The sequence below is a fragment of the Crocodylus porosus genome, unplaced genomic scaffold, assembly GCF_001723895.1.
Source record: "Crocodylus porosus isolate Cpor-Errol unplaced genomic scaffold, CroPor_comp1, whole genome shotgun sequence".
Classification (NCBI taxonomy): domain Eukaryota; kingdom Metazoa; phylum Chordata; order Crocodylia; family Crocodylidae; genus Crocodylus; species Crocodylus porosus.
Window position 1 is genome coordinate 31,769,154 of NW_017728909.1, and position 15,086 is coordinate 31,784,239.

Here is a 15,086-nt window from a genome sequence, read left to right on the forward strand (position 1 = left end):
ATCAAGACAATTAAACATGAAAAACAATTGTTAACATATGTGGCATGAAGAGCACTGAGCTGTTCATTCAATTGACTCCCTCAGCTGTGCAGAAAAGCTGCTGCTGGGCAGTTGGTTTTAAACTTTCAGTGGAGCAGGTATCAAAGCAGGGTGCTTCTATTCTTGTGCAAAAAATCAGCTTCCCTGCTTGAGACATGAACCCCACTTTTGGAAGACTAATTTTTGAGGCAACAGTGGGCATGATATATGAGTAAATATGGTACTAATTTTGCTGATTTTTCTCCTGAATTTTCAAATTAAGGCATTTCAAGCACATTTATGAAGAGCAAATGCTTCTGGAAAAAGGTCAGTGATAATACCCTTATCAGAGGTTGACTGTGACACTAATGAAACAAGAAGAGCACTTGGAAAGGAAGAAGGTGATTAGGAACAGTCAGCATGGATTCACCAGGGCAAGTCATGCCTGATCAAACTGATTGTCTTCTATGATGAGAAGAGTGGCTCTGTGGATGTGGGATGAGCAGTGGATGTTATGTACCTTGCCTTTAGCAAAACTTTTGATACAGTCTCCAACAACATTCTCACAAGCAAGCTAAGGACGTGTGAGTTGGATGAATGGACTGTAAGGTGGACAGAAAACTGGCTGGATCATTGGGCTTAGGGGATAGTAATTAATTATTCAATGTCTAGCCGGCAACCAGTATCAAGTGGAGTGCCCCAGAGGGTAGGGCTAGGATTCAGAGAGACCTTGACAAATGGAAGGAATGGACCAAACGTAATCTCATGAAGTTTAATGAGGAGAAATGTGAAGTCCTGCACTTAGGATGGAACAGTCCCATGCAGGGGTACAGCTGGGGGTTGACTGGCTAAGCAGCAACTCTGCAGAAAAGGACCTGGGAGTTGCAATGGACAATAAGCTGAATATGAGCCCACTGTGTGTCCTTCTTATGAAGAAGGCTAACAGAATACTGGGCTGCATTGGTAGGTGTGTTGCCAATAGGTTAAGGGCAGTGATTCTTCCCCTCTTCTGCACTAGTGAGGCCACATCTGGAGTATTGTGTCCAGTTTGGGATTCCCCAATACAGAAAGGATGTAGACAAATTGGAGAGAATCCAGCAGAGAGCAGGTTCAGGGGCTGGGACACGTGACTTCTCAGGAGAGGCTGAGGGAACTGGGCTTCTTTAGTCTGATGAAGAGGAGACTGAGAGGGGATTTAATAGCAGCCTTCAACTACCTGAAGGGTGGTACCAAAGAGGATGGAGTGAGACTGTTCTCAGTGGTGTCAGATGACAGAACAAGGAGCAACAAAGTTTAGGACATATTAGGAAAGAACTTTCTCACTAGCAGGGCCTAGGTTACCCAGAGAGGTGGAATCTCCATCCTACACCCAGCTAGACAAACCTTGGCTGGGATGACTTAATGGGGATGGTCCTGGTTTCTCAGGGGGTTGGACTACATGACCTCCTGAGGTCCCTTTTGACCCTAATTTTGTATGATTCTATGGAAGTAGAATATCCAAATACAATAATAGTGTTGTGATTGATATTTTTAAGGTAAAAATCCTGGGCTCTTATGTCTATTGATTACTCCTGTAACCATATATAACTACACAGAATGAATTTCTTCAGTCTTCTTTCCTTCATTCAGCCATTATTGGTTAAGGGTCAATCTATTTACTGTTGTGTCAAGATCTAGAAAGTTTCTGTTTTATTGCAGTTATGGACTGTGTTCAGGAATGGCTAGTATTAAAGGAAAATGCATGCTAATTACAATGCCAAAGTTTTATTCAAAGCTTGCAAGTGAAGGTGGAATAGGGCAAGTGAGAACACTGCTGATTTAACTCAATGTGTCATGATCAATGAAGAGAAAAACAAAACTGGGTCTCAGCTTTACAACAGTTACTTAGATTTTACCAAGACTGTACAAGTTACGTCTTTGTATGCCTCCCCTCCTCCCCACACTGCCCCCTTCTGTGATCAAGGTTATACAGGCATCTTTGGAATGCTAGAACTCCCTAAAAATAATATATTCTAGATCCTCTCTTTGCCTCTGGTGTGAAGTCCTATATTTTTACTGATGTGTTGTGCATACTTGTAAGCCTGTGTATATTTTACAGGAAATTTGGAATATGCTCAGATAACTGACGATAATATTTTTTTCTAAAGTTATTATTTAAGGCTAAGTTTTGCATAACTCCTTTTTGTTATATTCATTATTCACTTCCAACAGAAAATGGACACCCAGATTTGACTGATTCCATCTAGTAGCAATGTAATGTGGAATAATAGAATAAGTAGGGCTTGTAAGGGACCTCAGGAAGTCATCTAGAGTTATTTTTACCTTGCCTGTTTTAGATAGTAGTAGAAATATCTTTAATTATTTGAGGAAATGTGTAATATTAATGCTTAAAATTAAGCATAGTGATTATGGTATTGGACCTTCCTCTCTCAACCCAAGGCATACAAACACATTGCAGGCCATACTTTTCCCTGCTTTTCTAAAATACAGCAATGCTGCATTGATTTTTACTAACTCAGTTTCTATGAAAGCCAGTTCTCAGTAGGTAACTCAGGGACCAGGGACTTGGGGACCAGCTCAATACACAGGACCTAGCTACTACATAATGACTTAAAATCTTTAAATCTGCAGGTCCAGATGCCCTCCACCCAAGGGTGTTGAGGCAGCTGGCAGGGGTCATCGCAGAGCCCTTGGCCAGGCTGTATGAGCATTCATGGTCATCTGGCCAGGTGCTGGGATATTGGAAACTGTCTAATGTGGTCCCAATTTTCAAGAAAGGGAGGAAGGAGGACCCAAGTAACTATAGGCCTATAAGCCTCACCTCGGTGCTCGGGAAGATCTTGGAGAGAATCATCAAGGAGCACATCTGTGGGAGACCAGCAGGGGAGATCATGCTCAGGGGCAATCAGCATGGGTTCATCAAAGGCAGGTTCTGCCTGACCAACCTGATTGCCATTTATGATCAAGTAACTAAATCTTTGGATGATGGTGTTGCCGTGGACGTAGTCTTTCTAGACTTTAAGAAGGCCTTTGACATTGTCTCTCACCCAGTCCTCATCAATAAATTAAATGACTGTGGCATTGATGGGTAAAAAATTGGCTGATGGGGCACAGAGTGTAGTGGTGGATGGGTTGTACTCAACCTGGTGAGACATGAGGAATGGGGTCCCCCAGGGCTCGGTTCTTGGGCCCGCACTGTTTAACATCTTCATCAGCAACTTGGATGAAGGGGTGGAAAGCACACTGTCCAAGTTTGCTGATGACATAAGATGTGGGGCAAGGTGAACACACTTGAAGGGAGAGAGAGGCTGCAAATAGATTTAGACAGACTACAAAAATGGGCAGACGAGAATAGGATGGGGTTCAACATAGATAAATGCAGGGTGCTGCACCTTGGGAGAAGGAATCCACAGCATACATACATGCTGGGGAGTTCACTGCTTGAAAGCACAGAGGCAGAATGGGATCTTGGAGTAATTATTGACTCCAAGATGAGCATGAGCCGCCAATACCAGACCGCAGCCAGCAAGGCCAGCCATACCTTGTCATGCATCCAAAGGTGCATCTCAAGACGATCCAGAGAGGTGATACTCCCCCTCTATGTGACTTTGGTCAGGCCGCAGTTGGAGTACTACATCCAGTACTGGGCGCTGCACTTTAAAAAGGATGTGGCCAACGTGGAGAAGGTTCAGAGGAGGGCCACCCGCTTGGTGAGAAGGCAGCAGGACAGGCCCTATGAGGACAGACTTGAGGCATCTGAACCTGTTCAGCTGCAGCAAGAGGAGGGTGAGGGGGAACCTGGTGGCTGCCTACAAACTCATCAGGGGAAATCAACAGCAAATAGGTGGAGTCCTTTTCTCCTCAGCACCACCTGGGGTAATAAACTGATGGAGAATAGGTTTAGATTAGAGATCAGAAGGCAATATTTTACAGTTAGGGTGGCCAAAATCTGGAACCAACTTCCCAGAGAAGTGGTCCTCACCCCTACCTTGGGCAAATTCAAGAGGTTGGATCACCTGTCTGGGGTCTTGTGAACTCAGCATTCATTTCTGCCTGTGGCAGGGGGTCAGGCTAGATGATCTGTTCAGGTCCTTCCTGACCCTAGCCACTATGAAACTATGACTTAACAAGCATCAATTAGCACCTACAAAACTAGGCTAAGGAGAGGAAAGAATCAATACAGACAATCAACTGCCCCAAGACAGAGACAGTCTTGGAAGGAGTTTTGTCTGTCAGTAGCTAGGGGTGCAGGCCCCAGAACCCCCCTGCACCGATCTACTCCACAGCTGGCAGGAGTCACAGCAGGGGCCACCATCCCTGCAGCTGTCACCCTGCTGTGCCTTAACATGCGCAGTGTCACCCATGACACGAGTTTTGCTTCTCTGCAGCTTGAGGTGCAGTTCCCCACAAACCCCTGCACCGATTTCCTTGAAACTTGGCAGGCTTTGTGGCCTCAGTAAGCGCTACCAGCCCTGCAGTTTTGACCCCATATTGTAACACATAGGCATGACGTGAGTTTGGCTTTCAATAATTTGGGGTACAGTTCCTCCCAAACCCCAGCACTGATCTTCTTGAAACTTTGCAGGTTTCATGCTCTCAGCAGAAGCTACCATCCCTGCAAGCTTCATCCAAATGGGACAAAAAACAAGAACGTTATAAATATTTCATTGATTCCCCCTTATACCCTATGGCTGGATCTCCGAGGTGGCTCCAAAGCTTCAGAGCTGCTTCAGCTGGTTTGAGGCAGAAACCCGGTCCAGAGCTCCAGATTGGATCGCGGCCATTCGAAATGGCCAGATCTGAAGCTGGATTGGATCACTGCCGATTCACACAGGCCTAATAGCAAGGAGTACAAAAGTGTAGATGCTTGTAGAAGCACATAAGGAGGTTTGTGTGGAATACTTTACTACCAGTCACCTACCAGGTCTACCCTCTTCTTCACCCTTGCAGTAGTGGTGAAAAACCATGGTAAGGATGGAAGTTAGTAACCAGTATCTTTGAAGAATACTCAGCCAGACGGATGCAGCAAGGGACAATAAAAAAAACCCAACCTCCACTTTCCAGGAGCTAACAAAGAAAGAAGTACAGATTGTGCAGCAGACAAGCATCCCAGAGGTATACAATAGCCCATTCATCTCAGTATTTTTTAGATGAATTTTAGTATTTTTTAGATGAATTTTAGATGAATTTTAGTATTTTTTTTAGATGAATCAGGGCACTGCATGTACATGAATACAAACACAAGATCTCTGAGAGGAATAAAATCACCCTTTCATCTCAATAAGCGTTCTCCTCCCCCCAGTCCCAAAGTCTAACTTGGCTTCTGCTATGAAATACCAATTTTGGAATAATATTGCCATCCTTGTAGGTGTTAAAAGAATTTAAACATTTAATATTAGTTAGTTGGCAAAGGACTGTATTTCAGGAAACCCTTCACCAAATTAATCCCTATTTTAGCACATGGATATGCAAAATAATCTCACTACTTTCCAAACTATTTGATCTTTTTGAAAATTAAAACAAATTTAATTTAGTTTAATTTAGTGGGGAGCTATATGTTGGTAATTCGTTGATCAACTGCTCCCATTTTAGCAATCCTCATTCTACCCATTGGCTTGATTTGGCAAAGAATTGTTAATGGGAAATAGCCCTATGAAACTTTAAGTAGGATTCTCATTTGAACACAAAATAATAAATATCTGGTGGGAGTGGGCGGGCGGAGGATTGGTAAAAGTATCATTTTAAAATGTTTTAGTTTGTCAACTGTTTGAATTGTCTATCACAGTTTGTGCTGGGAATGTCATTTGGAGTTTGAAAACAATTCTGAAATAGGCTACTACAAAAGTTTTTCTAGGATCTGCTATTGATCTCCTTTTCACAGGATCTATAGGACTCTGATGCCAGACACAGACGTTACACTTTTACTGGTATACTTGATGGGAAACTGGTCTATACCCATAAAAGAACATAAGATCAACATACATAACTGGTTTAAAAATGGCAGAACTCTAAGATTTACATCCTGCAATAAAGGATGATTGTGTTTTCTGTTTGCTACCAATCTAAACTACGCTGCTTACACAAAACTGCATAACTTAGCTCAATTCCATCTTCAGATTTTTTAATGTCTATACCTAGCCTGAGAGGTGACACCAATACATTTTTTTTCCTGTATAGCTTGGAATAACTAATTGTAGTAAGCTGCAATTTCTGTCCATGTTTATTTTTCATAATTCAACATTCTGATTTTCTGTGTTCACTTACAGCAATGGCCCAGTTCCTAATTACTCTAAGTTAATCTTATGCCATTACTCAGAACTGGGGTTACTATATTATGTGTTGTGCTATATGTGCTTCCTAATACTCTACAACCATTTTTATCATACTTATACTGAGTTTAAGCTACTTGTTTTTCATTGATCATGCTCTATTCTATTGTTCTCTCAATCCTCAGTCATATTGTTCAGCAAAAGAGTGAAGAGAATGGAGCATGATTTCATTAACAAAATGCTGCTGCTTACCAAAAAATTTCCTTCTAGTTAACTACTGCTATTTTTCTTGACAATGCCTCCAAAGTACAATTTGAGCACGCTTGTAGAATTTAGAGCACTTTGAAATGCCAGCTCTTATAACTAATACTTTGCTTTCAGGTGAAAACTTCCAGAATGGGTTTTTGCAGAATGTAGGCTGAGCACAGCTAATGGGCAAACTACAGAGAAAGGAACTAAGGGCAGAAGAACTCATAGAGCATGGGTAGTATAGCTCCTTTGGTATAGTGGCTACACCACGTACCCTTAAATCATTTAGGGTATGTCTCTCTCTCTCTCCCTTTCTACATACACACACATACACACATACACACATACACACCTGTTTGTGTGTGTGTATGTATGTATGTATATGTATATATAGAAGGTAGTACGGTACCAAAATGCATTTATGTATACGTACATATAGAACATAGGACTGTACCAGAAGGTAGGACTGTACCTGAACTAGTTCATTAGCTAAGGAACCAGAAATAGTATAGCCACTTTGGTGTGATGCTGTGCCTGAGTTCATTAGCTCTGCTGAGTAAGAGGGATTACTAGTGCCATGGTTCAGTACCATGCTGATATGGCTATATCGCTTCTAGTTTTGGAGCTACAGTTTTCTCTGCATGCACAATCCCGTGCTTTGTAGAGTCTAGTATGCAAGTGCATTCACTGGTAACTTGGGGTAACTCTCCATGATACCAACATGTAGACATCCTTACTGTAACATTAAGTTATCTGCTTTGGCTTGCAACTAGGAAGCTCAGTTCTGCCATTCATAACCAAATTATACTTGGTCCCATTAACTTGGTTCAAGTAATGCTGCAGAGTCATCTTCTACCATGAAATCTCTGCCTTTAGAGCACTCAAAATTGATTATGTTTTGTAAGTAATCAGCACTTGATTTACTGAAAACTGGGATGCCATAATCATGTTTAGGTTAACTCCTTGCGATTACAGAAACTTGTATTTAGCAGTTTTTTCCAGATAAAGAGTTAAACCCCAGTGTTTGGCTTCCTATACATCACAAGAGGCTAAATTTTACATTCAGATGATCCTAGCAGGCAGTCCATATCCTATGCTCTAGAGGATGGGGAAAAAAACCAATAAAACAAAACCAAAGTCCCAGCTGATCAAAGATAAAGTTCCCTTTCAGCTGAGAATCTGGCAACTGGTTTGAACCTGAGTACATGAGTATGGATTACTGGTACCATCCTAGTCACTGCTTCAACTGTGACTAGAGGAATGCAAAAAAAAAAAAAAATATATATATATATATATATATATATATATGAAAAAAATTGGTGAATGACACAAAACTGTCAAAATAAAAAGTTGTCTGTTTTAGGACCAAAATGTTGAGACATACTCCAGATTCAATACTGCTCAGCTGCTTATGAGAAGGGCCACACTCTTTCTTGCAGTAGCAGCAGCTGTAGTTAAGTGAGAAATAATACTGAGAACTCTCTAGAAGACTGTCTGTCTCTGTTCAGCCAGGAAGGAGCAGTGGTTCAATTCAGAGATGAGTGCTAGCAGAAAGAAATGTCATGTGGTCCCCAGAGGGTATACACAGTTCTCAAACAAAAGATGGCTAAAGGGAACTCCTTTTCCAATTCTAAAAATAACAGAAATAGGGATAGTTGGGTCTTAATCACTGCAGTGCTGGCCCATCCCCTTTTAATGAAACCTTGAAAAGGGTATTTTTATTTTCCTGTCACTACATGGTCATACAGTACTTTTGTTTGCCCAGCTATAATGAAAACTTTTTGTGCAGGCCAGTTGAAAAATGCATGCTTTCCAATGTGTCTAAAAGATGTCACATAGCAGATTCAAGAATATAGCAGAATGCAAAGACAAGCCAGTCAGCATCCTGGTGACACACTCCTATTACAGTAATTACATTTTTGAAGATATGTCACTATTTTGTCAGGAAAGCTGCACAATAAGGTGTCAGCAAAGAGGTTGCTTATCATTTAACATGTTACTTGATGTCAGCAACTACTTGTCTGTATGACTGACAGCTTTACTCAATGGACTTCTGAAATGCACTGCAGTGAAATATATTTCTAACCTTACAACCAAAAACAATACACAGTGATACATTTCTGTAATACTACACAACATTTAAGCAATTATTTGAGATTCAGCATGCTTCAAAAGCCAGTTGTTTCATAGGATTCTTGGAGAGGGCTGAAAGTATGTTCTCTAGAATGATTTATGGTAGAATTTTTATTTAATTTTTTTGTGGGTGGGTGGCTTACATCATCTTAGGAATAAGTCTTTTAAAAATTAAACAGACAAGGAGGTGTGTTAAAGAAAAAAAGGAGCACTCAGAAGTTTCACATTTGTGCTCATTTCAATTTGAAATCTCTGAAATCTCATTTCAGTTTTCTTTTGATCATTTTGAAAAGGAATTCTTCTGTTTCTTCAGGAACAGAACTTACTGGGAATTTCCAATGAAGTGGGTTTTTGCTGGATGATGCTGATTTATCTAACCTGAATTATTTTGCTGGAAAGTTTCCTTTGTTGGCTTTTAAACTCAAATTCTAGAAATGGCATTCTTCTTCTGCTTCTCTGACTTGGATCTGTCCAGCTCTTTCTATTCTGCCTTCCCTGCCTTTTCACAGAATGATGGTCTCAGTAAATGGTGAGTGACTCATTTTAGTTCTGCATCTACTTTTCTTTCTAATAAGAATGTGAGCTAGGAAAAAAGACTTTAAAAGAACTGTATATCAAACCCACAGAGACTGAGTTGAGTGAAATACAGTCAAGAATGTTTAAGCATTCTTACCATGCTTGAATGCATGTAATGGCCTTCACTGACCTGTGATTCAATCAAGAGAGAGGACTTGTGGAAGAACCTGATGAGATTCGGATGCCCACCAAAATTTGTTACCATTATCATATTTCTTCATGACTTCTTCCAAATCCAAGATAACCAACACCTCCATTTCTGATCTTCAATTCACTAACAACTGTGTTGTGAGTACCCACTCAGTTGAAGAGCTCTAGGGCACTCTTATTTGCTTCTCTGAAGCATATGAAATGCTTGGAATCACTGTCAACTTCATGAAAACCCAGATACTTTACCAACCTGACCCAAATGAATGAGCTGCTCTTCCACTTATTACAATTAGAAGGTAATCCTTGAATAAGGTTGAAAATGTCCCCCTCCTTTCTTAAAAAGTAAACATAGATGATGATACGCAGCACCAGATAAAATCTGCCAGTGGACATCTTCAAAATCATGTCTTTGATGAGCATGACATCAAGATCCAAACCAAATGTCTTGTATATAGGCTGTTGTAATCCATACCCTGTTGTATGGGAGTGAAAATTGGATGCCATATTGGAAACACTTGAAAGCTTTGGATATTACTTTCAACAATGTTTTCAGAAAATCCTCCATATCAATTGGAAGGATAGAAGAATGAACACCAGGGTTTAAGCAAAAACTACACCAGCTCCATTGGAGGAGTAGCACAAATACAACCACATTTTATCCTTAATGTAGCAGTTCACATGCACACAGACACATACACACACACAATGTTTCCTGATGTAAATCCTCTAGGTTTTCTCATTGTTTTCTTAGAAAAATTCCAGTGGGAATATTCTTTGAGTAAAATCGGCAGAAGAGACTAGACAAGGTCTTCATGATTTAAGACTAAAGGACTAGAAGGGCTTTCCTGGGCTATACAGTCTAGTCCCCTGATTTCACAGGAACCATTCATTCCAAACAGCCTAGAAAACATGACCTTGTACCAATATTGTCCTTTAACTTAAATAGCTTTTATCCTTCTCTTATATATTCATCCCCAAATGTACTTATAAAGAGTAATGATATTCACTCTAACCTTGTTTTGCTAAACTAAACAAGCCAGATCCTAATTCATGCCAAAAGATTTTCATTTATGCAACTGAGGGCAAAACTGGGTTATACATAGGTAAGAGGCCTTATCAACAACCCTCTGAAAATGCTTGCTAAATCTCACAGTATGGGCATGCATATATTTTAAAAGGAGAACATTTCAGAAGGGCAGTAGCTTTTACGTTTTAATTATTATTTGTGGGAAGCTGGGAACAATACAAGAACAGCAAAACTTCTCCAACTTTAACACAGCTACATCAACTAAGCACTGAATGAAGCAGAGTTAAAGTTGAAGTGACTGTGGTATTTGTATAGTTCCCAGCTGGTCCGCAAGAAACAGCATAATAGCTTCTGCGTTTTGGAATAGTCTCTTTTTGAAACAGCTCCAACCATAAAGGCACCTATACCCTCAGTGAATTTCCTTTCTCGTGTCTTGCTAAGAAAATGAGGATTGATAGGTAAAGACAACCTTAAAACTGAAATATTTCTGGATTGGCTCAGACTTGGAAAATTACTATAATTGTGACATGGTAGCTAGTGTTATAAAACATACTTCAAATTAGTAGTCAACCATCCAAAAAAAAAGAGGAAACCTTGAATTTAAGTGTATCACAATGCAGTGTATTGCATTTACTGTTTCATTAAAGCTTTAAGCTAACAGTTTACAAATAATCAAAAAGAACATTTGGAAACACAATGAAAAATGAACAATACTTACAACCATACCATTTAGGGACACCCAGCAATCTGGTGGGAAATCCTGAAGTAAAGGTACTAAGAACTGAAGACAACCATCCCAGTGGCATAGAAGCAGCATCATTCCAATCAGGTTAAAGATTCTCACCACAGCACTTGCCAGATCATAAGTCATATGGAAAATCTGCAGAAAAAAATCAGAAGTGATTTATGTGATTAAAATCAGGTCATATAACTCATTTTCTTCTCATACAAACAGACCAAAGAAGAGTAAGCAGTCCTGTACACAATCATATCACCATATGTCTTATATACTTTGCACTCCTATAGGATCTGAAAGTGCTTTACGAATAGTAATACTAATGCATGGGGAAAGACGATCCACAAAAAACAGCATTTAAGTATAGAGGAGCCCTCTCAAGTGACAAGAAAACACTAAAGAGACTACTTAGGTGACTAAATCAAATGCCTAAGTCACATGATGAAAGACAAGTCTACATACTAAACTAATGCTGTTCCATATGGTTTCCTCCTTAACTAGAAGCAGCAGAGCTGCATTAGATTTCAGGAGGTGTGTGTAGATGAAACAGAGGCCATAAATGAAAGCGGTGGATTTTTAAAAACACTGTTTCAAATTAGCCAAGTAAAGCCTCGTGTCATGCACATGCCCATGCACTTGCCTGCCTCTTGGTGGTGGGGAGGGGAGGGTGAGCTGCCAGTGGGAAGAGCAGTCCCTGGGCTGGCGGGGGCTGGTGCTTCCCTCCGCAGCAGCAACGGCCCCCTTTCAGGCAGCACCCGCCTGGAGACACCTGGCTTGGGTGGTCCCAGGGGGCACCACAGCTGTGGAGGGAAGCACCAGGCCCTCACACAGCACAGGCAGACAGGCAGGCTCCAGGAACAACAGCAAAAAAGATCTCTGCTTTTTTTTTCTTGGGCAGAGCCTGCCTTCCTGGGATGCTGTTAGGCTGCCTGCATGGGCTTCCTGCAGAGCCCCGGAGCTGCACAGAGCTTGGTGGTTCACTCCACAGCTGTAAAGCAGCTGAGGAGTTTTAGTTTGCTGCACCCCTAGTCATTTAAGGCGCATCATCACTGAATTTGCTACAGTGGCTGGAATTACTGCACAATATGTCACCAACATGTACAAACACCAGCACCATTAAAGCGGTGCAAAAGCATTTAACCCACTTTAAAGTGTCATGCACACATGCCCCTCACTTCATCTACACACAGGCAGGAAGCCTATCTGACTCTGTCAGTCAGTGGTGCTTATTATCCCACCCAAACCTATCTGTGGATGTAGCTAGATTGCTATGAAGTCTGGGAGGCATCTCACCCAGAGCAGTATGGTGTATTTGATGGTACTGTTGCCAGGGATAGTATGCCATATAGATTCAGTCACAGGGAGGCGCTTATGCCAGACTGTAATTCTCAGCCTAAAGCTATCTCCTGGACTAGGGACAGACATTACACATAAACTGATATAAATGATCAGAAACCAGTTCAAATCTGTAACACAACAGAAGTTCAGTGCACATAAACCATCTTCAAATGGCCCAAACCAGTTTAAGACAACCTGGATGGATATAGTATCAGATTTAAATTATTTAGTTTAAATTGGTTTATTGAACTTCTGTCCCAGATCCTGGAGTTAGACATGGTGTGAGAAGGAACAGGTAGAGGTTGACCAAACTTATATCTCTCACCCCCTGAGTTTTCTGAACATCTGACTACAGCATTTTCTGGGATAGGGAGGGCACTTTCCATGCCTCCTGATGAAGCTGGGCCACTATGCAGACACATAATTCAAGATTTACTGCACCACAGAGAGAGAGCTTGACTTATCCATGAGGCAGAAAACCTGGATTTCAAACCCTTCTGCCAATATTTATTCTTGCCAAAAATCACAGGAAGAATAAGAAGCTGACTTTAAAATCATATCCCTGCACTTTTTATTAATTCAGTGTACAAACATCACCCCACTGTACTAGACTGCACAGATGGAAGTGTACATTTGTCAGTTATTAAACACCATCAATTTTCCTAATGTACTGTAATTTTTTAAATACCTGTAGCATTTCAGTTTCTGTCAACTCATTATAACAATATAGTTTGCTCAATTAATCCCTTCACTTCTGAACAAAAATGGCAGCATCCAAATGATCCCTAACAATGAAATTTCCATCCATCCATCCATCCACATGCCCCACATACATTTAACAATTTATTGTGGATAAGTTGGTTGGCTATAATCAGCATGTGCAGCAACATTCAATTAAACTGACATACAGAATAACAATAATGTTTTAGCTTTATCTTGCACTTTTTATCCAAAAAGAATCATAAAGCATATTCCATACTATCAACAAAAATATAGTTATTTGTGAATCATTCCATCCACTGCTGAAATGCAGCCAACTCTACTGTAAAATGTGCTGTAATGAACCTCATTCAATAGTTAGGAGGTAAAAATGCCTTGTCCAATTGATATTTCAAAGCAGTTTTAGATAGAACAATTTTCTGCCAAAATTTATGTAGGAAACCAAAGCCCTTAAAGCCAAAGAAGAGCAACAGATTCCCATGGGCATATAGATTGAACTTTTCTGCAGGTAGCAATAACAAAGAAAGAGAAGGAAAAGCCACAAACAGCTCTGGACAGTGCCGGGGAGGTGTGGGGGAAAGAATCCTGAAAAGGAAAGTTCTCTCAGTACCCTGCCCACCCCACCCACTTCCCAAAGTAAGGAAGAAAGAGGAATAACAGAGTAATACTGAAAATAATGAACTATCTACATAATGAATGATGGTATGTGGACACATATTTAGAGCAACATTATAAATCCTGACAAGTAATAAATATTAGGTATTATTAGACTGGATTTACAAAAACATTTGAACCTAAGATGAAGTACCAACTATGTTAACTAAGCCCCTGTTCATTTTTACAGACAAGGTACACATTTTTGCCCTTAGATCATAACTTCATATGTTATATAGTAAAAAGCATATTAGGAGGTCAGATCAGATTATCAAAATGGTGTCTTCTGCCTTTGCAATCCATTCAATTAAAAAAAAATCCAAGACAAGTATTTCAAAATTATTTTTACATGTAGGTGACAAATTCTGTATTTGTGAACAACAAAACTCATGTGAAGAAAGGCATTGTACGCAAACCATTAAATAGCCAAACTGAATGCAGAGGTTCTATTATTTATATGTTTAAACACATGCAAATATAAGTGCTGAGGCATAACTCTGTTGGCCTTATTTTGTTATAATAAATATATAAATATGATATTCAAAGACTATTTAATAGGGCATGGATACATAGCCAGATACTTGCAAGTATAAAGCATTTTTTCCAGCTATGCCCTTCTGGAATATTAGTTCTAGATTCCAGTTTTTATGGAATGCTTATAATATTATTAAAAATGTCATGGCTTACCCAAATTCTTTTTCCCTCTTGTCAAACTAAGGATGTTTTACTTTACTTATAGTTTATGGTTCACCAGGTGCTGCCAGGTGGGGAGCGATCCCTGCTGCCCCCCACTGCCCCACACTGCATGGGGGTCTCTGTATGAGCCCCCCCCCCGGCTCTCCTCTTGCTCACCCAGTCCCCCCATGGGTGCCCCAGCCAGGCCAGCTCTGGCCCTTTAAGAAAAAAAACAACCCCCCCCCAGACTCACTGCTCCTGCCAGCAGGGGGCGATCCCGCTGCCCCCCACTATCCCACGCCACATGGGGGACTCTGCACAAGCCCCCAAAGACCTGACACTGCTGCAGGAGCAGTGAATCTTGGGGGGGCTTTCATTTTTTTTTCTTTTTTTTTCAGCCCCGTGGTGGGGCTGAAGGAGCAGAGGGGTATGGGGGGCTCATGCATGCAGAGTGGGGCATTGGGGGACAGCAGGGATCACCCCCCAACCCAGCAGCACCCAGTGAGCACTGGGGCTTTTTTTAAAAGGGCTGGGAGCTGGG

At 40.9% G+C, this 15,086-nt stretch overlaps 1 protein-coding gene across 2 annotated transcripts in view; it reads right to left on the minus strand.

Annotated features, from left to right (window-relative positions):
• The window catches only part of HCN1 (hyperpolarization activated cyclic nucleotide gated potassium channel 1), a 310,582-nt gene that overhangs the window by 123,722 nt on the left and 171,774 nt on the right, over window positions 1-15,086 (minus strand). For both annotated transcript variants that reach the window (XM_019532033.1, XM_019532034.1), the window contains exon 3: window positions 11,141-11,302. In XM_019532033.1, coding sequence (XP_019387578.1) covers window positions 11,141-11,302 — 162 coding nt within the window. The remainder of the gene's footprint in view (window positions 1-11,140; window positions 11,303-15,086) is intronic.